The following is a 27,322-nucleotide window of genomic DNA, read 5'->3' as shown; positions in this document are numbered from 1 at the left end:
GAAAGAGCTAGGCAAGTGTGTTTATGATGGATAGATCTGATAATAAATGAAATAGTTAATGGAGGAAATGATTGATTCAGTGATGGGTGGAGATGTATTTGGTCCTGTTGTTCAAAAGCAAAAGCAGACCAATTAGAAATTGGTTTACATGTTGAACAAATTATTCAGTGTTCGCAGCATCTAGACTTGCAATGTTAACATATCTTAAGTGTATAACTGATTCTATAAATGCTGATAATATACATCTAGGAAGAACAATATAAGATATATTTAAGTGCAAAATGTTCAGAAAAATGCTTGTTTTCTATTTATAGTAACAGTGCATCTTATATTTAATATTGTGACAGTTTTGAGACACAGAATTCCTTGGAACAAAAACAGGCATGGGAGACCTTTTTCTCAATATTTAATAACGTCCAAACAATTTTAAGAGCTTAAATTACAGCACTCTCCCATTCATCTCAGAAAACGAAAGTATCAGTCTGTACGCAAATAGACAAGTGAACAATAGATTGGATTACAGACTAGGTTTTGTGTCCTGAAGGAATTACAATAAACTAGGTAGTCAAATTATTACTTTCATTCACGCAAACATGAATTATATTACACCTTTAATTCATGACAAAAGGGAACTGATTCTCATGAATCTATGAAAATACATTTCTTTAAGGTACAAAAATGAAGTATTAATATTTTCAGTGTATATTACCACTTATCACAGCACACTTGGTTTGCTACGTGTGGTATCTGTTCCAATGAAGGATTGAGTCATAACCAACTTCAATTGGCAACTACACTGAATCTTCAAATATTCTGGATGAAGCTGCTTGCTGGGAGTTCAATTAGCTTGACATAGAACTTCACAGGAGAATGACCATGGAGCAGCAGGTAGGTATTGACTTCTTTCATTTGTTTGGAGGATTTGTGTTTTGCTGGCAGTGCAAACATTTTGTGCCATGTTTAATCTTGAACAGATGTATAAAATGAAGTGAAAAAATTATTATAAAAAAGCAGTGTTGGATTGAATTTAGTTAAAGAGGGTAAAATATAATGCCTTCCTCTTAAAAAAAAAAGGGGTGGCGCGGTGGCTCAGTGGTTAGTGCTGCTGCCTCACTGTGCCAGGGACCCAGGTTCGATTGCAACCTCGGGCGACTGTTAGTGTGGAGTTTAAACATTCTCCCCGTGTCTGCGTGGGTTTCCCCCGGGTACTCCGGTTTCCTCCCACAATCCATAGATGTGCAGGTTAGCTGGATTGGCCATGCTAAATTGCTCATAGTGTTAGATGCATTAGTCAGAGGGAAATGGGTCTGGGTGGGTTTTTCTTTGGAGGATTGGTGTGCACTTGTTGGGCTGAAAGGCCTGTTTCCATAATGTAGAGAATCTAATCTAATATCATCTACAAAAAATCCTGGGCATCACTGGGAGGGATAATATCGATATCACCAATGAAGAAATACAATGCAGGACTGATCAGATAGACCTACAGGACATTGTGACAAACAGATGACTGAGGCTGGCAGTATTTCACCTGCCTGCAAGTGGCAGATTTACAATCACCAGCCCTGAAGACAGGCCTGGTCAAAGAAAACCTGATGGAATTATATTTAAAGAGGGCTTTCAAGACCAAGACCAGGATCTGGGCTACAGTGAAAGAAATTGGGAGCAAAATCTTGCTGTCCATCGTCCCAGCCAGGACTTCAAGAATGAAGTCGGAGTCTTAAGTAAGTAAATGACAAGACCCAGAGAGAACTAGAGGGCAGAGAAAGGACAGGCCTTGGACTAATAAGTGTATCTTCCAGTTAGCAGGTCTAATTTATAATTTGCCATGGTGATAAAGAAGAACTAGCAGGTCTAATATACTTGAATTTCCAAAAGCCATTTGATAAAGTACTACACATAAGGCTACTTAATAAAAGCATGTGATGTTGAGGGTTGTATATTAGCATGGATAGAGGATTGGCTAACTCATAGAAGACACAGTCGGGTTGGCAGATTTTCAGGATGGCAGCCTCTATTTAGTGAGATGCTATAGGGATCAGTGCTGGCAGCACAAATATCTACAATATATTGATGACCTGGATGAAGGAATTGAATGTACTAGAGACAACTATGCAGATGACACAAAAATAGATAGCAAGTGGTGAGGATGACGGATTGACAGAGGGTCAGTGCGTGGTCTGAAAGTTTGCAGATGGAATATAATGTGAGAAAATGTGATGCTAAGTATATTGGCAAGGAGAATACATGAGCCGAATATTATTTATTGAAGATTGCAGAACTGGGGGATCTGAGGATCCTGGGTACATAAATTACAAAAGGCTACCATTCAAGTTCAGTGCATAAGAAGGAACACAAATGTAATGTTGGCCTATAATTCAAAGGGAATGATACATCAAAATATGGAATTCTTGATAATTCTATACACTAGTCTGACACGCAGAGAATACTGTAAATAATTTTTGTCCCTTTATGTAAGGAAGCATTTGAGGGAACCCAGAAAAAAAATCACTGGGTTGACTCTGGGCCTGAAGAGATTTTCTTCAGGAGAAATTGAGTAGGTTGGACCTGCACTCATTAGAATTTAAAAGAATGAGGTGATTTCATTGAAACATAAGATTCTTGGGGGCATGACAGAGGGGATGCAGAGAGATTATTTCCCCTTGTGGCAGAGTTTAGGACAGCATAAGGGTTCACCCCAGTTAAGACCAAGATCAGAAATTTCTTCTGAGGTAGTGAATTTGGAACTCCTTACTGCAGAGACTTGGTCATTAAGCTGAGGTTGACACTTTTAATCAGTAAGGGAATTGAGGATTATAGGGAAAGGCAGCAAAGTAAAGTTGAGGATTATCGTATCAGCCATGATCTCATTGATGAGCAGAATAGTTACTTCTACTCCTACATCTTATCGTCTAATGGAGTTTTTAGACAGACATCACTGGTGATGTAAATACGAAGTATATTTAAAATGGCTAATGGAATGCTGTCCTTTATCTCTGGTTGACTGAAGACAAAGGTCTAGAAGTTATAAATCTCAGGTTGGATCCCACCAAAGTAGGTACTTAAGTTTGTGCATAGAATTTCAGGAAATAAACAGTCATGGAGTACAGTAGTGAGGTCAGATTACAGATCAGGTCTGTATTTCCATGACTATCAAAGATTACAGGGAGATATAATTGCTAAGTTTAAAATTACCAAATAGTTTGATAGACAGAGTGAATTATTACCTTTGATGGGGAGTCCAGAATAAATGAACAATCTTTCTATTATAGCTAAGCTGTTCAGGTTGATGGCAAGGAGCACTTTCTCACTTAAAATGCAATAGATACCTGAATTCTCTCCTCTTAAAAAAAACTAAAGAGACTGATTGAGCCATGATCTATTTGAATGGTGGAACAGGTCCAAGTTAAATGTCTTCCCACGATCAAAGATTTTTATTTTTAGTTCTTCTGTTTTGAATGTAGTTCGAAACAGAATGTAGTCACAAGATCCTAGGTATACTTGGCATTTTTATGAATTATTTATGAATTACTCTAACTTTGCACAGCTTTATTTGAGATTGTGCTGTTATTGTGAATGACTAATGCACTGGGAAGAGCAAATATTTAATGTTATTGTATTTATACTAAGTACCACGCATAAAGTAAGATCATTTGAAGTTCCAATCCCCACGATTCTCTCATATATTACAATTGACTTTGTGTATAATATCAATAATGCAACATACAAATAGGATTGGTCAGGAATGATACCCCAAAGATGCACATTTTGACATTTTTTAATGAAATAAGGTTGAGAGCAGATTGGTAGACATTGTTTACTTGTAATTTAGTAAATTCTTTGACAAGGTTCCACATGGTAGACCAATTAGTAAATTTACATCACATGGGATTCAGGGTGAACTTGCCAATTGAATACAAAATTGGTTTTGTGGTAGGAGACAGGGTGGTGGTAGAGTGTTGCTTTTCAGGCTAGAGACCTGTGATCAGTGTTCCACAGGGATCAGTACTGGGTCCACTCCTGTTCTATTATTTATATAAATGATTTGGATGAGAATAAGGAAGCATGGTCAGTACATTTGCAGATGACACCAAAATTGGTGGCATAGTGGGTAGTGAAGAAGGTATCCTAAGATTACAAAGAGATATGGTTCAATTGGGTAAATGGGCTGAGGAATGGCAGATAGAGTTTAATTTGGATAAATGTGAAGTTTTGCATTTTGGTAATACAAACAAGAACAGGACTTATACAATTGATGGTATTGCCCTGGGTATTGTAGAACAGAGACCCAGGGGTTTAGGTACATAATGCTTTGAAATTTGCATCACAGGTAGACAGGGTGGTTAAGAAGGCATTTAGTATGCTTGCCTTCATTGCTCAGACCTTTGAGTATAAGAGTTGGGATGTTATGTCGAGGTTGTAAAAGACATAGGTGAGGCTGCTTCTAGAGTACTATGTGCAGTTCTGGTCACCCTGTTATAGAAAGAATATTATTAAACTGAAGAGGGTTCAGAAGAGCTTTATCAGGATGTTGCTGCGAATAGAAGGTTTGAGATATAAAATAGTCTGAAAAGACTGGGACTTTTTTTTAACTGGAGCATAGGAGGTTGAGGGGTGACCTCATGAAGGTTTAAAAAGTAACGAGGAGCATAGATAAGGTGAATGACAAGGGCCTTTTCCCTAGGGGAGTTCAAAACTATGGGGCATATTTTTAAGGTGAAAAGGACACGAGGGGCAACTTTTTTTATACAGTGGTTTGTGTGTTGAATGAACTGCCATTATCCATTTTAAATTGGATAAGTTCATGAATAGGAAAGGTCTGGAGGGATAGGGGCCAAGTGCAGACTACTTTAATTTGGGAATATTTTCGGCATGGACTGGTTGGACCTAAGGGTCTGTTTCCAAACTGTGTGACTCTGAGATCTCAAATGTTTCTGAACAGAGCATGGACTGAACAATTTGTGAAAAGAAATAAATTGTGCAGTAGGAACCATGTAGCACTTGATGTTGGTTGCCACCCATGGTAGCATGTATTCCTAGAAGTTTTCAATGCAAGAACTTCTACGTATTATGGCCCTGCATCCATGCTCATGGCATATCCATTCCAGGAGCACCAGCATAATGAGACCAAACTCTGAGCTGCCTAATTGAATCATTTTTGCTGATGCCCTTTTGGACCCAGTTCCAATTTTGTTTGGAGACAGTGAGGTCTGCAGATGCTGAAGATCAGAGTTGAGTGGGTTGCTGGAAAAAACACAGCAGGCTTCCTCATTCTTGATGAAGGGCTCCAGCCCGAAACGTCGATTTTCCTGCTCCTCAGAAAGCTGCTGTGCTTTTCCAGCAACACACTGTCAACTCCAATTTTTTTTAATATACCCTCACCATTTTTCTCTCTGGGTATGCATACCCAGTAAATTAATTTTTAAGTCCAGAAGACGCTAGGACAATTTGGGAAGGGTTGGCAACCTTATTTCAATAACATCTTGCATTGGCTGTTTGGCTTGACACTCAGTGGCATTCAGATCTGATGCCGTTTGTTATGATTTTAAAGGGAATTGAGACAGGAAAGTGCAGTCATGGCTACAATCAGCCATGATCTTACTGAATGGCGGAGTAGATTTAGGGGCCAAATATCCTTTTCATGCTCCTATTTCTTATGTTCTTATGCTGAACTCTCACACTGACGTAAAACAGAGACATATAAAAAAAACTCTAGAAAACATGGGGTCTCCAATATTTCTGAGAACCACTTCACAGTTCTAATGTCTGTCCAATTATAGTCTTTAATTAAACCCCATTCCAAAAACGTTTGGAAAAAATGCTTCATAGTTAATTCACTGTGAACTCTATGTCCAGTGCCCTTCAAAGAAAGGTTATTAGGTCCTGGACCATACTGTCGCCAAGAATGGTGGGCACTTAAGAGTGTTGTTTAGCGAATCACATGATATCGAAGTATTGTCCTGGCAGGTGACCTGCACACAGAATGTACTGACTGTGGCTTTGAAAAGGTTAGTCATATCAAACGTGATGCCACACTGTTCACTCATTATTGAGTTGGTAACCTGTGGGGTCGTGTGTACACTCTGGGCTGACATAGCCATCACAGAATTAAGAATATAACTAACAGACACATTCTGTTTTTCTTTGTTGGTGTCTAAGAATACAAAGGCTTTGTCCAGCTGCTCTCCATTCCGGCAACGCAAGTAGGAAGGCCAGCAGTATTCATTCTCACTAGCTGTTGAGACAAGAAAAAATTGGAATTTTGTTACAATGATTAAATTTAAGCTTAATAGGAGGTGCTGTCTTTCAAATGAGACATTAAGCTGAGGTCCTAACTTCCAAGACTCTGCCATCTCAGGTGAACATCCTGTGGTCCTATTTGTACAACAGAAGGGCATTTCACTCTAGTGTCCTGGCCAATATTTATCTTTTTCTATTCATTTGGGGCGTGTAGTCTTTGCTGTCAATAAATGCTGTCATTTATTGTCCGTTCTTAATTGCCTTTCCAAGGTGGTGGTGAGCTGCCTCGTGAAAACATGGCAGTCTATTTGGTGTAACTACACCCATAATGCTGTTAAGAAGGGAATTCCTGGATTTTGACCCAGCAACAATGAAGGGTTGGTGAAATATTTCCAAGTTAGAGTGGTGGGTAACTTAGGGGAATGAGGGAGTTTGCAGATTGTGGTGTTACCATGTAAACCTGCCCTTGTCCTTTACATTATTGTGATTGCAGGTTTGGAAGATGCTATCTCAGGAGTCTTGGTGAATTTCTGCAGAGCATCATTTCTGCTTGTAGATGGAACACACTGCTGCTACTGAGCATCTGTGGTGGAGGCAGTGAATGTTTGTGGATGTGGTGCCAATCAAGCAGCCTGCTTTATCCTGGATAGTGTCAAGCTTCTTGACTGTTGTTGGAGCTGCACTAATCCAAGCAAGTGGAGAGTATTCCATCACATTTTAATTTATGCCTTGTAGAAGTTGGGCAAACTTTGGGAGTCAGGTGGTGAGTTACTTATTGAATGTTCCTAACCTTTGACCTGTTGTTGCAGCCATGAATATATATCCAGTTCTGTTTTTAGTCAATGGTAATTCCCAGGATGTTGATGGTGGGGGATTCGGCAATGGTATTGGCAATGAATGCCAAGGTACTAAGTTTAGAATGTTTCTTATTAGAGATGGCCATTGCCTGCCACTTGTGTGGTGTGAATGTTACTCACCACATTGTCAGCCCAAACCTGAATATCATTCAGGTCTAGCTATTGCTCAGCTAACATCACAAAAAATATATTGCCATGTGTGGGAGCTTGCTCTATGCAAATTAACATCCATGTTTCTGACATTCTGATAGATTACTTGTGAAGTGCAATCACTGAGAGAGTAGTAAAATATGCATGTGTAGATTTTGAACTGCCAGCTTTCAACCCTTCTTGCCATTTGTCGCTTGTGCCATTGTTCATCACAAATGAAAATGTATACAATAAACAGGGATTAAAAAAAAATCAATGTACATTGCTATATTTGCATTGTTTTATGTTGTTACCGTATAATTCTGCTACCACCTGGTGTATTGGCTTAAAGTAAGGATTCAGATAGCTTTAAAGGTTAAAACTAAAGTCACTATAGTTCCACGAGACCACAGGAGTGTACTGTCATTTCGGAGAGACATCTGGTTGTGGTTTAACCTGAGTATCATCACACCTCAGGCAAGGAAAGAGATTAAGAAGGAGAATCCTTCATGGTAAACTCATCCAGTGTGGAAATTGAACACATGCTATTAGTATTACTCTGCATTGCAAACCAGCTGTTCAACCAACTGAGCTAGCCAGACCCCTCACTTCAGTTTGCTCTGGAGTGTCATTATACATGCTAATGGTTATGTTGGATTCTTGAGTTATAGCATTTTCTGTTTCACTACAGACGGTTGCCACTAGTTTTGTAGAGTGGTCAACCATGAAGGTGCGCTCAGCTAAATGTTCTTCTTTCTGCCTGGGTAGGAGCAGGGTTGTCTATCATTTTCATTACTACCAACATGGACAATGCTCAGAGGATACCAGAAGATACAGAGAGGTCATTGAATAAAGTTGTCATTGGCTTCAGCTGAGGTTAGTAATGGGAGGTGATTGTGCAGTGCTGATATAACTGATCTAGCAATCGAGAACGCTAAATTAATGTTCTTCGGATATGGATTCAAATCCAACCATGGTGAATGGTGAAATCTGAACTCAATAAAAGTCTAGAATAAAAAGTTGGCCTCAAGGTGATCATGTAATGACTGTCAATTGTCATAAATTGGTTCACTGATAACCGTTAGGGAAAGGAATCTGCTGTCCTTACCTTTTCTGGCCTACATGTAATACTAAACCCATATCAATGTGGTTCACTCTTACCACTCTCTGGGCAATGAGGAATGGGCAATAAAGGTTGGCCCAGGCAGTGATGACTCCATCTCATGATCAAATGTAAAAACAATAGTGAGCTACTAAGTTCTTGTTTTCTACACTGGGTATACAGAACAACCTCGATTACCCGAACGAGACAGGCGGGAAATATTTTGTTTGGATAACTGAGCTGATTGTGAACAAAGAAGCCATACTGGGACCTTGAAATCTTGTTTGGATAATCTGAAATTCAGTTAACTGATGTTGTTCTGTATATAGCAATGAGTGCCTGGGAATGCATGGTTTTTCGGGTATATGGCTGTGCCTGTAGCACATGGTTCTAACTACCTACGTGAGTTTTTGTGTGTGTGTGTGTTGGGGGGTGGTAGTGGCTGCATGGAATGGGGTTGTTTCGGAGTTTACATGATATTACACAGCACAGAAGCAGACTATATTATCTCACCCCTCTATGTTTGTGTCTGTGCTCTGCCCAAGCCTCCAAACATTACTCACCTAAATTATGACCCTTATTTCTCATATGCTTGTTTAGCTCCTTCTTAAACGATCTTACACAATTCACTTTAACTATGACCCATGATTTCAAGTTCCACGTTCTTATCAACCTTCATTCCCTATTGGATTTCTTGGTGGTTATTTTGATGGTGTTTAGAACTGTTCTTCTCCACAAGTACGAATTACTATATCCATTTTGTCAGAACCTTTCAGAATTATAAAACTTTTCACTTATACAAAGCACAGGAGCAGCATACACGATCACTTAATGTGATCTTAAGTTTCAACTCCAATTTCCAACCACTTCCTGCCTCACTTGAATTCGTGACAGTTTAGATATTTGCCTCTATCAACCTTAAATATATTTAATAATGGAACATTCATAATCTCCTGGAGTAGAGGATTATGAAGATTCACCACCCTTTGAATTATTCTTCTCATTTTTATCTTAAAAAATCATCCCCTTATCCTAATGTTTTAGATCATTTCAGACCCATTCAGAATCTTCTGTGTTTCAATCAGATCATCTCTCAGTTCTGTAAATTGTAGCAAGTGTGATGATACTGTCACTTTAACAAAGTTATTTTATCCTTGGGTTTTTTTAAAGTGCTCATAAAGGCAGAGGTGCCAAGGAGTCTAGAAAGAGCCTCGTTTAACAATAGCAGGGGCATAGCCGGTTCTCCCAGTTCAGGTTCTTCCTAGTTTGGTTTAGCCGTGGCAGTCACATGATGCTAGAGTCCAGAAAGTTAAAAATCACACAACACTAGGTTATAGTCCAATAGGCTTAATTGGAAGCACTAGCTTTCAGATCGCTGCTCCTTCATCAGGTGGTTGTTACCTGATACAACCACCTGATTAAAGAGCAGCGCTCTGAAAACTAGTGCTTCTAATTAAACCTGTTGGACTATAACCTAGTGTTGTGTGATTTTTAACTTTGTACACCCCAGTCCAACACCGGCATCTTGAAAACATGTTGAGAATCCAGGAAGGTTGCAGCTTCAGTAATCATTCCTGACTGACTTTTTCCCTGAAATCTCTTTGGTTGTTGTTCACTCCTGCCTGTAAGAATCAGTGTTTCAATTTATCTTTTTTGCCAAGGGGTGTGTTTATGGGATATTACTGGATTGGAACAGTTCCTTAGTTAAATTTCTGACAGGGAATATTTGCGGACACCGAGATGGGTTCAAGTGTGTTTACTTCAACGCAAGGAGTATCAGAAATAAGGTGGATGAACTTAAGGCGTGGATCGGTACCTGGGGCTACGATGTTGTGGCCATCACGGAAACATGGATAGAAGAGGGACATGAATGGTTGTTGGAGGTTCCTGGTTACAGATGTTTCAGTAAGATTAGGGAGGGTGGTAAAAAAGGAGGGGGGGTGGTGGCGTTGCTAATTAGAAATGGTATAACGGCTGCAGAAAGGCAGTTCGAGGGGGATCTGCCTTTGGAGGTAGTATGGGCTGAAGTCAGAAATAGGAAAGGAGCAGTCACCTTGTTGGGTGTTTACTATAGGCCCCCCCAATAGCAGCAGAGATGTGGAGAAACAGATTGGGAAACAGGTTTTGGAAAGGTGCAGAAGCCACAGAGTAGTAGTCATGGGCGATTTCAACTTCCCAAATATTGATTGGACGCTCTTTAGATCAAGTAGATTAGATGGGGCGGTGTTTGTGCAGTGTGTCGAGGAAGCTTTTCTAACTCAGTTTGTAGATTGTCTGACCAGAGGGGAGGCCATATTGGATTTGGTACTTGGTAACGAACCGGGACAAGTGATGGACTTGTTAGTGGGTGAACATTTTGGTGATGGTGACCACAATTCTGTGACTTTCACCTTGGTTATGGAGAGAGATAGGTGCGTGCAACAGGGTAGGTTTTACAATTGGGGGAAGGGTAAATACGATGCTGTAAGACAGGATCTGAGGAGCATAAGTTAGGAGCATAGGCTGTCAGGGAAGGATGTCGTGGAAATGTGGAACTTTTTCAAGGAACAGATACGACGTGTCCTTGATGTGGATGTACCTATCAGGCAGGAAAGAGATGGTCGTGTGAGGGAACCTTGGTTGACGAGGGAGGTTGAATGTCTTGTAAAGAGGAAGAAGGAGGCTTACATAAGGTTGAGGAAACAAGGTTCAGACAGAGCATTGGAGGGATACAGGATAGCCAGGAGGGAGCTGAAGAAAGGGATTAGGAGAGCTAAGAGAGGACAGGAAAAGTCTTTGGCGGATAGGATCAAAGATAACCCCAAGGCATTTTATGCGTATGTGAGAAACATGAGAATGACGAGAACGAGGACAAGATCAAGGACAGTAGTGGGAGACTGTGTATTGAGTCGGAAGAGATAGGAGAGGTCTTGAATGAGTACTTTTCTTCAGTATTTACAAACGAGAGGGACCGTATTGTAGAAGAGGAGAGTGTGAAACGGACTGGTAAGTTAGGAAGGAAGATGTGTTGGGCATTTTGAACAACTTGAGGATAGACAAGTCCCCCTGGGCCTGACGGGATATATCCTAGGATTATGTGGGAAGCAAGAGAGGAAATTGCAGAGCCGTTGGCAATGATCTTTTCGTCTTCACTGTCAACGGGGTGGTACCAGGGGACTGGAGAGTGGCGAATGTTGTGCCCCTGTTCAAAAAAGGGAATAGGGATAACCCCGGGAATTCCAGGCCAGTTAGTCTAACTTCTGTGGTAGGCAAAGTAATGGAAAGGGTACTGAGGGATAGGATTTACGAGTATCTGGAAAGACACTGCTTGATTAGGGACAGCCAGCACGGATTTGTGAAGAGTAGGTCTTGCCTTACAAGTCTTATTGAAGTCTTTGAGGAGGTGACCAAGCATGTGGATGAGGGTAGAGCAGTGGATGTAGTGTACATGGATTTTAGTAAGGCATTTGATAAGGTTCCCCATGGTAGGCTTATGCGGAAAGTCAGGAGGCATGGGATAGAGGGAAATTTGGCTAGTTGGATAGAAAACTGGCTAACCGGTCGAAGTCAGAGAGTGGTGGTAGATGGTAAATATTCAGCCTGGAGCCCAGTTACAAGTGGAGTTCCGCAGTGATCAGTTCTGGGTCCTCTGCTGTTTGTAATTTCTATTAATGACTTGGAAGAGGGAGTCGAAGGGTGGGTCAGTAAATTTGCAGATGATACAAAGATTGGTGGAGTTATGGATAGTGAGGAGGGCTGTTGTCGGCTGCAAAGAGACTTAGATATGATGCAGAGCTGGGCTGAGGAGTGGCAGATGGAGTTCAACCCTGCCAAGTGTGAGGTTGTCCATTTTGGAAGGACAAATAAGAATGCACAATACAGGGTTAACGGTAGGGTTCTTAGTAAGGTGGAGGAGCAGAGGGATCTTGGGGTCTATGCTCATAGATCTTTGAAAGTTGCCACTCAGGTGGATAGAGCTTGTAAGAAGGCCTATGGTGTATTAGCGTTCATTAGCAGAGGGATTGAATTCAAGAGTCGTGAAGTGATGTTGCAGCTGTACAGGACCTTGGTTAGGCCACATTTGGAGTACTGTGTGCAGTTCTGGTCGCCTCACTTTAGGAAAGATGTGGAAGCTTTGGACAGGGTGCAGAGAAGATTTACCAGGATGTTGCCTGGAATGGAGAATAGGTCGTACGAGGATAAGTTGAGAGTTCTCGGCCTTTTCTCATTGGAACGGCGAAGGATAAGGGGTGACTTGATAGAGGTTTATAAGATGATCAGAGGAATAGATAGAGTAGATATTCAGAAACTTTTTCCCCGCGTACAACAGAGTGTTCCAAGGGGACATAAATTTAAGGTGAAGGGTGGAAGGTATAGGGGGGATATTAGGGGTAGGTTCTTTACCCAGAGAGTAGTGGGGGCATGGAATGCACTGCCTGTGGGAGTGGCAGAGTCAGAATCATTGGCGACCTTTAAGCGGCAATTGGATAAGTACATGGATGGGTGCTTAAGCTAGGACAAATGTTCGGCACAACATCGTGGGCCGAAGGGCCTGTTCTGTGCTGTATTGTTCTATGTTCTATGTAGTATCGGTTTGATTACATTTTCCAACAGCTAAGTTACTCTAAATTCCATTTTCTTTTGTTCGAGTTTCAGCTGTCGTGTTTAAATAATTTATGCTTTGCTTAAAGCCGAGGGGTTCGACGAGCTGCATCACACCTGGAATATCCACTTCACATCTGCCTTTAAAATAAGAAAAAGTTAAGGTCTTAAAATATTTTGAGGGTATCTGGCCTGGTCCAAATCACAAGTGTGAGCCCAATTTACTCAGACTCTCACGGGGCACCTTTTCATTCCTGCAATCAGTCTAGTGAAACTTTGCTGTACTGCCTCAATTGCAAGTCTTTTTTTCTTTCACTGTGCAGACAAAAACTCAACACAGTGCTCCAGGTCTGGTCCCACTAAGCCTTTCCTTATTAAAGAAGGACATCTTCCTCCTGTATTCATTATCCTTATAATAATAGTTAACATACCATTTGTTTTCCTAATCGTTTATTGTGCCTGCATGTTAAGTTCCTGTCACAAATACACCTATAATCCATGTTGCTCTGAACATCAGCATTTGCATTTTATACAATCATAAAATGAAACCCTTTCATTGAATCATTAAAATGGTTACAGCATAGAAGGACACCATTCAGCTTGACATGTCTGTGCTGGTTCTCTACAAGAATATTTTTTCTTAGTCATTCATGGAATGTGTACATTGCTACTTTGCTATTGCTTGTCACTGATGCCCAGAAGGGAATTAAGAGTTATTCACATCACTATGGATATGGAATTGCCAGACCAGGTAAGGGTAGTGGATTTCCTTCCTTAAAAAGAAATTAGTAAACCAGATGGATTTTTACGACAATTAGCGTCATAGAGATGTCGAGCATAGAAACAGACCCTTCGGTCCAACTTGTCCATGTCAACTAGATATTCCAAACCAATCTAGTCCCACCTGCCAGCACCTGCCCCATATCCCTCCCAACCCTTCCTATTCATATACCCATCCAGATGCCTTTTAAATGTTGCAATTGTACTAACCTCCACCATGTCCTCTGGCAGCTCATTCCATACACGTATCACCTTCTGCATGAAAACGTTGCCCACTTGAGTCTCTTTTATATCTTTTCCCTCTCACCCTAAACGTATGCCCTCTAGTTCTGGACTCCCCCACCCCAGGGAATAGACTATGTATATTTATCCCTACTATAGGAAAGATATAGAGGCTTTGGAGAGAGTGCAAAGAAGGTTTACCAGGATTCTACCTGAACTGGAGGGCTTGCCTTATGAAGAGAGGTTGACTAAGTTTGGTCGTTCCTCTGTAGAGGAGGAGGAAGAGAGGTGACCTGATCGAGCTTTACAAGGTAATGAGAGGCATGGATGGAGTCAATAGCCAGAGACTTTTCCCTAGGGCAGGACTACTTGGCACGAGGGGGGTCATAGTCTTAAGATATTAGGAAAAAACTATAGAGGAGATGTCAGAGGAAGGTTCTTTATGCAGAGAGTTGTGAATGCATGAAATGCATTGCCAGTGGTGGTGGTGGAAGTAGATTCATTAGGGATATTTAAGGGACTGCTGGGCATGCACATGGTCAGCAGTGAATTGACAGGAGTGTAGATTAGGTTATTTAATTTTACATAAGGATTAATTCTCGGTACAACATTGTGGGCCGAAGGTCCTGTTTTGTGCTGTACTTTTCTATGTTCTATGAATGTGATTATGGTAGATTTTGAATTTTAACTCCACTTTACCACCAACTCCACATGTTCTTTGATTCCTCCAAACTCCAAAAGTCCATTTCAGCCTCAAATGTACTTAATTAGGGAGCAAACAGAGTCCTCTGGAGCAGAGAATTTCAAAGATTCCCAATCCTTTGAGTGAGATCATTTCTCCTTATCTTAGTCCTAACTAATTGGCCTCTTATCCTGACACTGCAAACTCAAGGATTCCTCATCCTTTGGATACAATTTAATCCATTCAGAACCTTGCACATTTCAGTGAGATGACTCTCATTCTCCTACATTCCAGAGATTATAAATCCAGTTTACTGAGCTTCTCATCATAGGACTGCACCTTCATCACAGGGAACCTACTCTATATCATGTCCAATTACCTCCAATGAAAATTATACTTTCATTAAATATGGAGGTCTAAATTGCACACAGTGTTCCAAATATGGTTTCACCAAAGTCCTGTACAACAGCAGCAAAATTTCCTTACTCCTGTACTCAGATGGGACTAGATTGGTTTGGGATATCTGGTCGGCATGGATGGGTTGGACCGAAGGGTCTGTTTCCGTACTATACATTTCTATGACTCTACTCCAACCCATTGCAGTAAAGGCCTTGGCACCTGCATGCTAATTTTTTGTGTTCTTTGTACAAGCACAAACATGTCACTCAACATCTGACCAAAATGTATAGCCTCATGCTTTCTCAAACAATATACCATCTGCCATGCTGTTGCCCATTCACTTAACCTGTCTGTATGACTTTTCAGTCCTTTTGTATCGTATTCACAATTTGCATTCTCACATACCTTTTTGTTGTCAGCAAACCGGGACGTGTTACTCTCTGTCTCTTTGTCTTTAAAATAAGCTAAATAGCTGAGACCTCAGCACTGATCCTTATGGTATTCCACAGGTTACAGCCTGCCAATTTGAAACAGCTCTGCCTCTGATCATACTAATTACATTTTCCACTTAAGCATTAACACTTAACATTGGGTAAATGAGTTGTAGTCCTTGTATTCTTTCTTCCTTCCTTTCCTGAATAGAGATTTTATATTTGCTAACTTCCAATCTGCCGGGGCCATGCCAGATTCATTCAGGGAAGGGGGTGATGCAATTATATGGTCATTAGACCAGAGTTCTGGATTACTAGTTTAATGTTCTGTGGGCATGGGTTCAGATCCTAACATGGCAGATGGTGAAATTTGAATTTAATTAAAAGCTTGCTTAATGGTGATCATATATCCATTATCGATTGTTGTAAAAACCCCATCTGGTTTACGAAAGATCTTTTCGGAATGAAATCTGCCAACCTTACCTAGTCTGGCCCACGTGACTCCAGGCGCATAGCAATGTGGTTAACTCTCAACTGCCCTCTGGGGAAATAATGATGGCACAGCCAGCAATACCCACATTCCGTGGCTGAATAAAACAAAACAGGGAATTTTGGAAAATCATAACCAGGATGTTGTTGTGGTGACCTCTTTTGGAAGCCTAGAATATGGACCATCAGGTCCTGGAGATTTGTCACGTTTGAGTTTCTTGAGTACAGTTCTCCAACTAACTTGCTAACATAGGTGGAGTCACAGGTAGACAGTACAGGACATTGGTTAGGCCACTTTTGGAATACTGCATTCAATTCTCCCTGATATAGGAAAGATGTTATGAAACTTGAAAGGGTGCAGAAAAGATTTGCAAGGGTGTTGTCGGGGTTGGAGGGTTTGAGCTATAGAGAGAGGCTAAATAGGCTGGGACTGTTTTCTTTGAGGTTTTGGAGACTGAGGGCTGACCTTTTAGAAGTTTATAAAATCATGAGGGGCATGGATAGGGTGAATATCCAGGATAGGGGGAGTCCAAAACTAGGGGGCATAGGTTTAAGATGAGAGGAGAAAGATTTAAAAGGGACCTAAGGGGCAACTTTTTCATGCAAAGGGTGGTGTGTGTATGGAATGAGTTTCAAAGGAAGTGGTACAATTATATTTAAAAGGTATTTGGATGGGTTCATGAATGGGAGGGGTTTATAGGGATATAGGCCAAATACTGGCAAATGTTATTAGATTAAGTTAGGATATCTGGTCAGCATGGACAAGTTGGACAAAGCATTTGTTTCTGTGCTGTACAACTCCATGACTCTACATCATTTCCTTGAATTTCTAAAATAATTTTTCAAGACTGACATTAATTACCTGAATTTCTTTTCTTTTTTAGCATCAAACTTACTTTCTGTATGTGGTGTGTAATTTGCAGCTTTGACTGTGAAAACACACACACAGGACCAGATTTTAAGATCATGAGATTCAGGAGCAGATATAGACTATTCAGCCCATTGAGTGTGCACTGCTATTCAATGAGATCATGGGTGACCACATAATCCTTAACTTTACTTTATGCCTTTTCTACTCTCTTGACTCCCTTTATGATTAAAAATCAGTCTATCTCAGCCTTGAATATACATAATGACAGTCCTCTGCAGTAAAGTATTCCAAAAATAACAACTCTGTGGGAGAATGTGTTCCACCTTTTTTCTCTCTTAAATGGGTGACATCTTACTCTGAGTTTAACGTCCTCCATTCTCCCACAAGGGGATCTCTTTGAATCTACCATTCAAATCTTACATATTTCAATACGATTCCTTCTCATTCATCACGAATTCAATAAGTACAAACATGGGAAAGCAATTTTCATCAGATTGCTGCTTCCCTCGAATGTTGCCCACTCCAATGCTGTTCTGCATTCTCGCCAACTTATTCAGAAATATGGAGCATATAAGCCTTTGAAGAGGTTCATTGTAGGGCTGGAGCAATAAGGGTTGGAAGGGGATGTGGAAACATTGTATAGGATGGCATTAGTTGGCTGAAGGTCAATTTAAAAAAAAGCACAAATATTAGTGAATAAATAAATGAGTGACTGAATGGGTGGGACAGCAGGTGGTTGGGTAGATTGGCAGGTGGTGAATGAAAAGGTAGGTAGGGTGACAGATGGATGAGATGGGTATGTGGATGATTGGCTAGACAAGAAACAAGAAAAAGGAGTTGAGATAGACTCTATAAATTAGATTAGATTAGATTAGATTACTTACAGTGTGGAAACAGGCCCTTCGGCCCAACAAGTCCACACCGCCCCGCCGAAGCGTAACCCACCCATACCCCTACATCTACATCTACCCCTTACCTAACACTACGGGCAATTTAGCATGGCCAATTCACCTGACCTGCACATCTTTGGACTGTGGGAGGAAACTGGAGCACCCGGAGGAAACCCACGCAAACACGGGGAGAACGCGCAAACTCCACACAGTCAGTCGCCTGAGGCGGGAATTGAACCCGGGTCTCTGGCGCTGTGAGGCAGCAGTGCTAACCACTGTGCCACCGTGCTGCCCACAAATTATCTAGCCAGCTTCACAATTCACTACCATCATGGCTGACCTTGGATTTCGACTTCACTTTTCTGCCTCCTCCTCATATCCCTCAATTCTCTGAAAGACCAAAAGTAATGTCTGTCCCAATCTTCAATGTGTTGAGGTGATGGAGACTCCATAGACCTCTGGAGCAGGGAATTCCAACATTTGAGTGAAATAATTTCTCTCCATCCCAGCCATAAATGATTGACCCTTACCATAAGACCGTGCCATCCTCCTTTTGTTTCCACTGGACAGACAAACTAATCTCCCAGTGTTTTTCTTGACAAGCCCCTTCAGAACAATGTAAATCTCAATGAAATCGCCCCTCATTCTACTGAACTGCAAAGACTATAGATCCAATTTGCTCAGCTCTCAACGTAGGACAACCCATTTACACCAAGGACCAATTTATTGAACTTTCATTGTACTGCATGCAATGCAAGTATATCTTGGCGTCGAGACCAAAACTGCCAAGGTGTAGCCTCTCTAAAACTCTGTAACAAAAATTATTCTTTGAATCCTGACCCGCACACTGACTTTTTTTTGTGCACCAAAACATACAACATCACACTTTCTGACATGATCGTCCACTTGTTATCTTGCTGTCTACTTATTTAACGTAAAGATATACCTTTTGGTGCTTCCCATAGCTTACTTTTCCTCCTCACTTTATATCATTAAGTACGGATAGATTATTCTCTGTCTCAGCCATTAATGTAGATTAGAAATAGCTGGTACTCCAGCACTGATTCTTGCAGCAGTCCACTATTCACTGCCTGCCAACCTAATGATGCCCGTTATGGTTACTTCCTGCTTCCTGTCCATTGATTAATCTTCTATCCATGCTATCCAGGGCGGCTCAGTGGTTAGCACTGCTGCCTCACAGCACCAGGGTGTCAGGTTCGATTCCAGCCTTGGGCGACTGTCTGTGTGGAGTTTGCACGTTCTCCCCATGTCTGCGTGGGTTTCCTCCGGGTGCTCCGGTTTCCTCCCACAATGCAAAGATGTGCTGGTCAGTTGAATTGGCCATGGTAAATTGCCCATAGTGTTAGGTGGATTAGTCAAAGAGAAATGGGTCTGGGTGGGTTACTCTTCGGAGGGTCGGTGTGGACTGGTTGGGCCAAATAGCCTGTTACAACACTGTAGGGAATCTAATCTAATCTAATATCTTACTTCAACTCCATCTTGCCTCTTAACCTTTTGTGTAGCACCATATTGAATGTCTTTTAGAAATTATTATATATTATGTTACATTCTACATAATAATATATAATTGTTATTATATTCTAGATCTGCTTTACCATTTAGCTCTTAGAAAACCACCATCAAGTTTGTCAAAAGAGATTTTTATCAGAACGCAGAACAGCACAGCACAACATTGTTTTATCCCAACAATTAAGGAGAGTCGGAGGCAGAGTGGAGAATGGTAGCCATTACAAAAGAGAAGGTGCTAGTAAAGCTAAAAGGTCTAAAAATTGATAAATCTCCTGGCCCCATCTAGAGCTACATCCTAGAGTTCTGAGGGACATGGCTGAGGAAATAGTGAAGGCGTTCAAAGATTAGATTAGATTACTTACAATGTGGAAACAGGCTGTTTGGCCCAACAAGTCCACATCGACCCGCTGAAGCGCACCCACCCAGACCCATTCCCCTACATTTACCCCTGCACCTAATGCTACGGGCAATTTAGCGTGGCCAATTCACCTAACCTGCACATTTTTGGACTGTGGGAGGAAACCGGAGCACCCGGAGGAAACCCACGCAGACCCAGGGAGAATGTGCAAACTCCACACAGTCAGTCGCCTGAGGTGGGAATTGAACCCGGGTCTCTAGCACTGTGAGGCAGCAGTGCTAACCACTGTGCCACCAGGCTGCCCACCAAAGCTCGTTGGAGTCAGGGAAAATCCCAGATGACACAAAATTCTCATATTGTAAACCCCTTATTCAAGAAAGGATCAAGACAAAAGATGGAAAATTATAGGCCGATTAGCTTAACCTCAGTTCTTGGTAAAATCCTAGAATCCATTGTTAAGGATTGGATTTCTAAATTCTTGAAAGTGCAGGGTCAGATTAGAACAAGTCAGCATGGATTTAGTAAGGGGACGTTGTGACTGACAAACCTGTTAGAATTCTTTGATGAGGTAACAAGTAGGTTAGACTAGGGAAACCCAGTGGATGTTACCTATCTAGACTTCCAAAATGCCTTTGATAAGGTGCCTCACAGGAGATTGCTGATTAAGGTGAGGGCCCATGGTGTTCAAGGTGAGCAACTGCCGTGGATTGAGGATTGGCTGTCTGACAGAAGGCAGAGAGTTGGGATAAGAGGTTAATTTTCAGAATGGCAGCTAGTGACAAGTGGTGTCCTGTAGGGTTCAGTGTCAGGGCTGCATCTGTTCACTTTACATATTAATGATCTGGATGAAAGTACTGGGGGCATTCTGGTGAAGTCTGCTGATTATACAAAATTAGGTGGACAGACAGGTAGTAATGAGGTGGTGTGGAGGCTGCAGGATGATTTAGACAGTTTAGGAGAGTGGTCCAGAAAATGGCTGATTAAATTCGACGTGAACAAATGCGATGTCTTGCACTTTGTAAAAAAGAATATTGGCATGGACTATTTTCTAAGTGGTGAGAAAATTCATAAAGTCAAAGTACAAAGGAGTCTGGGAATGCTAGTCCAGGATTCCCTAAAGGTTAACGTGCAGGTTGAGTCCGTTATTAAGAAAGCAAATGTAATGTTGTCATTTATCTCAAGAGGGTTGGAATATAAAAGCAGCAACATGCTTCTGAGACTCATAAAGCTCTAGTTAGGCTCTACTTAGAATACTGTGTCCAATTTTGGGCCCCACACTTCAGGAAGGACATGCTGACACTGGAGCGTGTCCAGCAGAGATTTACACGGATGATCCCTGGAATGATAGGCCTAACATATGATGAACGGCTGAGGATCCTGGGATTGTATTCATTAGTGTTTAGAAGGTTGAGGGGAGATCTAATAGAAACAAGATAATGCAAGGGTGGATGCTGGGAATTTGTTTCCGTCAGGCCGGGAGACTAGGACCCATGGGGACAGCCTTAAAATTAGAGGGGGTCAATTTAGAATAGAAATAAGGAGACATTTCTTCAGTTAGAGAATGGTGGGGGCTGGGATGTTAAATGACTTCAAGGCAGAGATTGATAGATTCTTGATCTCGTATGGAATTAAGGGCTACAATAAGATGGCACACTTCATTCAAGATATAGTGACTAAGTAGATAAGTGAAATAAGTAGATACGCCGAATTAAGGGAGAGTGCGGGTAGATGGAGATCAAATGCCCATCAGCCATGATTAAATGGCAGAGTGACTCGATGGGTCGAATGGCCTTACTTCCACTCCTATGTTTTATAGTCACAGGAACAAGTCCTTTGGCTTATGATGTTGCACCAAACATGATACCAAATTAATTTTGAACTTCCCCTTCTTACTTTAATGTAGGTCCACCATTATTAGACACTTCATCTCTGGGAAAATTATTCTGATTCTGCATCTATCTACACCTCTCATAATTTTATGAACTTCTAACAGGTCTCCTCTCAGTCTCCAACACTCCGGGGAAAACAACTCGAGTTTGTCCAGCCTCCCATTTTAGCTCATATCTAGTAAAACCATGTTGATTTGTTCTAATCACACTATGCTTATCTAAATGTACTGTTAAGACTTCCTTAATCATAGGCACGGGAATTTCCCAACAATTGATGTTAGGCTAACTGGCCTGTAGTTTGCACTTTTCTTTCTCCCTGCTCTCTTGAAAAGCTGTGTAACATTTCCCAAATTTTAATCTGATGGTACCATTCCTGAATCTAAGGAATTTTGGAAAATCATAGCTAATATGTTCATTATTTCTGTAGCCTTAAGAACCCTTGGGCAGGTTTTCCCAATCTAAGGTTCAGGATCTCAAGAAGGGTCACAGCTTGGAGGTAGTAATGGCTCATCCCCCTCTGGCTTTGCTCTTGCTGTCCTCTCTGATAGATTGCAGCAACTTTCAAGTCTCACTGCGATCATAACAGATTTGGGAAACACTGCCCTAGGGTATAGGCCATCAAGCCCCAGGGATTTGTCAGATTTTAGTCTGTTACATTTCTTCAGTACTTTTTCTCTGTTTATATTAATTTCTATTATTTTCTTTCACTTATCTACTTAGTCACTATATCTTGAATGAAGTGTGCCATCTTATTGTAAAGGCAGACCCAAATATTTGGTCATTTTCTCTGCAATTTCTATATTCCCTGCAATAAATTCACCATTTTTAAGGGGCCAGTATTTACTTTCGTACATAGAGAAGCTCTTACAATCAGTTTTTATATTTTTGGCTAATTTCTGCTCATATATTATTGTGCAATGCTAAATCAAAAAAGTGCTCACCCCTCTTGTTTCCATGACATTGCTCCACAATATTTACACAAGTTTCTACAGATTAGACTGCCCTTGCCAATTTAATTAATCCAGTCTAAATGAAAATTAAAGTCAATTGCAGGTATTCCCCGCTATCCGAAAGAAGAGCGTTCCTATGAAACCTTCCATACGCTGAATTGACGTAAAGCAAAAAAGCATTAATTTATATGGGAAAAATTTTACCTTTTCTCATAAAAGCAAAAATCCTCTTCAGATTTATTTTGGTTAGCGAAAACAGATTTTGTAAAAGCAGAGTGGCATAAAGCAAGCTTTCGAAAAATGGGGGATACCTGTACATATACCCCTTAATATAAACTGAAAGCAGAAATAGGCTGTTCATTTTTTCAGCCTGATCTGCTGTTCAGTTCAACCATGCCTGAAGTGCTTGTGTGCCGAAATCCACATTTCCACCCAATACCTTATATGCCATTACCTCAAGAATTTATCTACCCCACTCTTTAAAAATATTTAAACAGGCGGTACTATGGACAATAAGGAAGGTTATCAGAAATTGTAGCAGGACCTTAATCAGCTGGGGAGGTGGGCCGACAAATGGCAAATGGAGTTTAATGTAGATAAGTGTGAGATCTTGCGTTTTGGAAAGTCAAATCAAGGTATGAGTTTCATGGTGAAGGGTAGGGCCTTCAGGAGTGTAGTGGAACAGAGGGACCTTGGAGTTCAGGTGTACGGTTCTCTGAAAGTGGAGTCACAGGTAGACAGGGCAGCGAAGAATGCTTTTGGCACCAATGGCCTTCATCAGTCAGGGCATTAAATGTAGAAATTGGGAAGTTATGGTGTAGTTGTATAGGACATTGGTAAGGCCACACTTGGAATATTGGGTTTAGTTTTGGCCACCTTGCTATAGGAAGGATGTTGGAAGGATTCCTGATAAAGGGCTTTTACCCGAAACGTCAATTTTCCTGCTGCTTGGATGCTGCCTGACCTGCTGTGTTTTCCCAGCACCACTCTAATCTAAACTCTGGTTTTCAGCATTCGCAGTCCTCACTTTTGCCGTAGGATATTATTAAGTGTCGAAGAAATACAAGGATGTTGCCAGGACTCAAAGATCTGAGTTATTGTGAGAGTTTGGACAACCTAGGACTTTCTTCTTTATAGTGTAGGAGACTGAGGGGAGATCTTATAGAAGTGTATAAGATCATGAGAGGCATGGATAGGGTGAATGCACTCAGTCTTTTTCCCAGGGTCAGGGACTCAAGGAAAGAGGGGAAAGAGTAAAAGGGAACCTGAGGGGCAACCTTTTTTTACACAGAGGTTGGTACGCATGTCGAATGAGCTGCCAGCTGAAGTGGTTGAGGAAGGTACATTAACAACATTTAAAGGCATTTGGGCAAACACATGGATATACAAGCTTTAGAAGGATATGGGCCAAATGCAGGGAAATGGGGTTAGTGTGATAGACATTTTGGTCAGCATGGACCAGTTTGGACCAAAGGGTCTGTCTCCATGCTACAGGACTCTATGACTCTGTCTCAGGGGGCAGTAGAGGGGCAGAGTTCCAAAGTCAAACAACCCTCTATGAGGAAAAAAAAGTCTTCATTACTGTCCTAGAAATGCAACCCATAATTTTAAAACAGTGCTTCCTCATTCTAGATTCTTTCATGAGAGAAGACGTCTTTTCCATGTCAACCTTGCCACACTGTTCAGGATCTTAGACACTTCAATCAAATCATCCCCCCCCCCTCCCCACCGCCACTCCTCTAAACTCTATTGGAAATACGTTTAGTCTAGCAACCTTTCTTCTTAAGTCAGTTACACATTTAATTCACACTCATCTTGTTTATTCGTCTTGCCAAAATGAACACTCTCACATTACAAGTACCAGACATTTTCCGTTCACTCAACCTAACCTGTACCTGTCTGCAACCTCCTTTACGTCCTCCTCACAGCAAACTTACCAACCTAACTGAGTATCATCTGCAAATCTTGCTACCATGCCTTCAAGCCCCTCCTCTATAACTTATAAAGAAATGGGGCACTAGTATTGACCCTTGTATGACTCTACTCATCACATCCTGCCAGTCAGAAAAAGGCCCATTTATGCAAACTCTTTGCCAGGCAATCTTTGGTCCATTCTAATGTGTTCCTCTCGACACCATGAGTTCTTATTTTGTGCAATAATCTTTTATATGGAGCCTTGTCTGGGGCCTTCTGGAAGTCTAAGTATGAGCTCCTCATTGTCCAAAGTGCAACTCCAATAAGTTGATTAAATAGGATTCCCTTTTGCAAAGTCATGCTGACTCTTTCTGATTGCCTTATTAAGTGTCGAAGAAATACAAGGATGTTGTCAGGACTCAAAGATCTGAGTTATTGTGAGAGTTTAGACAACCTAGGACTTTCTTCTTTACAACCACTTTCACGAGAGAGAATGTCTTTTCCATGTCAACCTTGCCACACTGTTCAGGATCTTAGACACTTCAATCAAATCATTCCCCCCCTCCCCACTGCCACTCCTCGAAACTCTATTGGAAATACGTTTAGTCTAGCAACCTCTTACTAGGTTACAACCTTACAACCTCCTTTATGATTAATTCCAACACCCTCCCTATGCCAAACATCAAGGTACATGGTAGGAAATAGTGAGGCTGATGCTGGAGAGTCAGAGTTGATAAAGTGTGGCACTGGAAAAAGGCACAGCAGGTCAGGTAGCATCCGAGGAGCAGGAGAGTTGACATTTCAGGCATAACCCTTCATTAGGACCTTTCATCATTTTGGAAGGTCAAATCTGAATGCAGAATACAGTGTTAAAGGCAAGATTCTTGGCAGTGTGGAGGAACAGAAGGATCTTGGGGTCCATGTCCATAGATCCGTCAAAATTGCCACCCCAGTTGATAGGACTGTTAAGAAAGCATAGAGTGTGTTGGCTTTCATTAGCAGAGGGATTGAGTTTAAGAGTTGTGAGGTTATGCTGCAACTCTATAGAGACCTGGTTAGACCACACTTGGAATATTGTTCTGGTTACCTCAGAAAGGATGTGGCAGCTTTGGAGGGAGTGCAGATGGGTTTTACCGGATGCTGCCTGAACTGGAATGCATGCCTTATGAAGAAAGGTTGAGGGAGCTAGAGCTTTTCTCATTGGAGTGAAGAAGGATGAGAGGTGACTTGTTAGGGGTGTACAAGATGACAGGCATAGATAGAGTGGCTAGCCAGAGACTTTTTCCCTGGGTGGGAAATGGCAATCACGAGGGGGCATAATTTTAAGGTGATTGGAGGAAGGATTAGGGGAGATGTCAGAAGTAGGTTCTTTACACAGAGTGGTGGGTGTGTGGAATGTATTGCCAGCAGTGGTAATAGAGTTTAGATCAGAGTGGTGCTGGAAAAGCACAGCAGGTCAGGCAGCATCCGAGCAGCAGAAAAATCAACATTTCAGGGAAAAGTCCTTCATCAGGAATAGCTTTTGCCCGAAACATTGATTTTCCTGCTCCTCGGATGCTGCCTGACCTGTGCTTTTCCAGCACCACTCTGATCTAAACTCTGGTTTCCAGCATCTGCAGTCCTCACTTTTGCCTGGCAGTGGTAGTTGAATCAGATATATTAGGGACAGTTAAGCCACTCTTGGGTAGGCACATGGATGATACTAAAACGTAGGTTAGTTTGACCTTAGAGTAGGATAAAAGGTCGACACAACATCGAGGGCCTGTACTGTGTTGTAATTCCTATGTTCAGAGTCGAGAGTGTGGTGCTAGAAAAGCAGAGCGGGTCAGGGAGCATCCCAGGAGCAGGAGAATCGATGTTTCGGGCATAAGCCTTTCATCAGGGTTATTCATTCCTGAAATGACGATTCTCCTGCTCTTCGGATTTGCTTGACATGCTGTGCTTTTTCAGCACCACACTCTCGACTCTGATCTTCAGCATCTGCAGTCCTCACTTTCTCCTTTTTTATGTTCAGGTCCGGCAGCATCCAAGGAGCAGTCCTGATGAAGTGTCATGCCCGAAATATCGACTCTCCTACTCCTCCAATGCTGCCTGACCTGCTGTGCTTTTCCAGCACCACACTTTATCGAATCAAACTACATGGTCTATAGTTTCCTGTTCTCTGACTGTCTCCGCAATTAGAAGGATTATATTGCGTACTTTTGTGTGCGTGTTGTGGCTATGCACATCTTTTGTGACCCTGCATGCGTCTGCTGTGACTCTGTGCACTTGTGGGCGCACTGTGATAGTTGTAATCCTGTGAGATAGTTGTAATCCTGTGAGATAGTATGTGTGACGTAACTGCATGCATTGTGGCTTTATATGCTTGTGTGTATTTCTGTATGTCTGGGAGTGTTAATCTGTGTGCATATCTGTAGGGGTATATGTCTGTGATTGTGGAGGTGTCAGTTTGTGTGTGATGTGCCTGCGTGTGTCTGTGGGAGTATCCGTTTGTGTGTATCCATGTGGGTGTCAGTCTGTATCTGTAACGGTATGAGCCTCTGTTTGTATCTGTTGTGTCTGTGTGTCTGTTAGTCGAGTGTCAGTCTGTGTGTGATAGATGTGCCCTCCCCTTGTTTACCTGACACTGAATTGTGTAGACGGACGGTCATTCTCTTCCGCTGCCGAAGGATTTTCATGTAGGTCAGCACCGTACAGTTTAACATGCACTCGTTAGACGGAGGAAGCCGTTTAGGAGCTTCCGAGAACCTGCGCAGTTCACTCTGAATGAGACAGGGAGGCGATTCCATCGGAGCTGCGCTGATGTCATGTGAACTGAAAGAAGTGGAGAGTAACCAGCTGGTGTACAGCCCCCAAAGACAGGCCGGAGCCATTCTTGTAGAGCCTGCTCTGTCTCACTGCGTTTACTCATCTGGCAAAGCTACTGTGCATCTGCGGTTTGGAGGTGGGAAAAGTGAATATGCAACTTTGCCAGCACCCTCAAGAGCTGACGCTGACAGAGCTGGCGGTAT

General features: G+C 41.7%; 1 protein-coding gene across 1 annotated transcript; it reads right to left on the bottom strand.

Annotated features, from left to right (window-relative positions):
• Positions 1–327: 327 nt before the first annotated feature.
• Positions 328–27,322, bottom strand: LOC140463808 (uncharacterized). Its single transcript, XM_072558151.1, has 2 exons — positions 26,932–27,322; positions 328–6,232 (listed from the first exon to the last, which is right to left on the bottom strand). The coding sequence occupies exons 1-2, from the start codon at positions 27,182–27,184 to the stop codon at positions 5,874–5,876; spliced, it is 612 nt and encodes a 203-aa protein (XP_072414252.1). The 5' UTR covers positions 27,185–27,322; the 3' UTR covers positions 328–5,873.

This window comes from Chiloscyllium punctatum, chromosome 39 (genome assembly GCF_047496795.1).
Source record: "Chiloscyllium punctatum isolate Juve2018m chromosome 39, sChiPun1.3, whole genome shotgun sequence".
Classification (NCBI taxonomy): domain Eukaryota; kingdom Metazoa; phylum Chordata; class Chondrichthyes; order Orectolobiformes; family Hemiscylliidae; genus Chiloscyllium; species Chiloscyllium punctatum.
Note: the sequence above shows the minus strand (reverse complement) of the source record. Positions and strands in the feature narration are given on the sequence as shown.

What these genes read in the sequence shown, in the direction of transcription:
- LOC140463808 (XM_072558151.1), bottom strand. Translation starts at nt 27,184, where the DNA reads ATGGCTCCGGCCTGTCTTTGGGGGCTGTACACCAGCTGGTTACTCTCC. An exon ending in TCTACACAATTCAGTGTCAG is followed by an intron (nt 6,233 to 26,931) that starts GTAAACAAGGGG and finishes TTGTCTCAACAG; the next exon opens with CTAGTGAGAATGAATACTGC.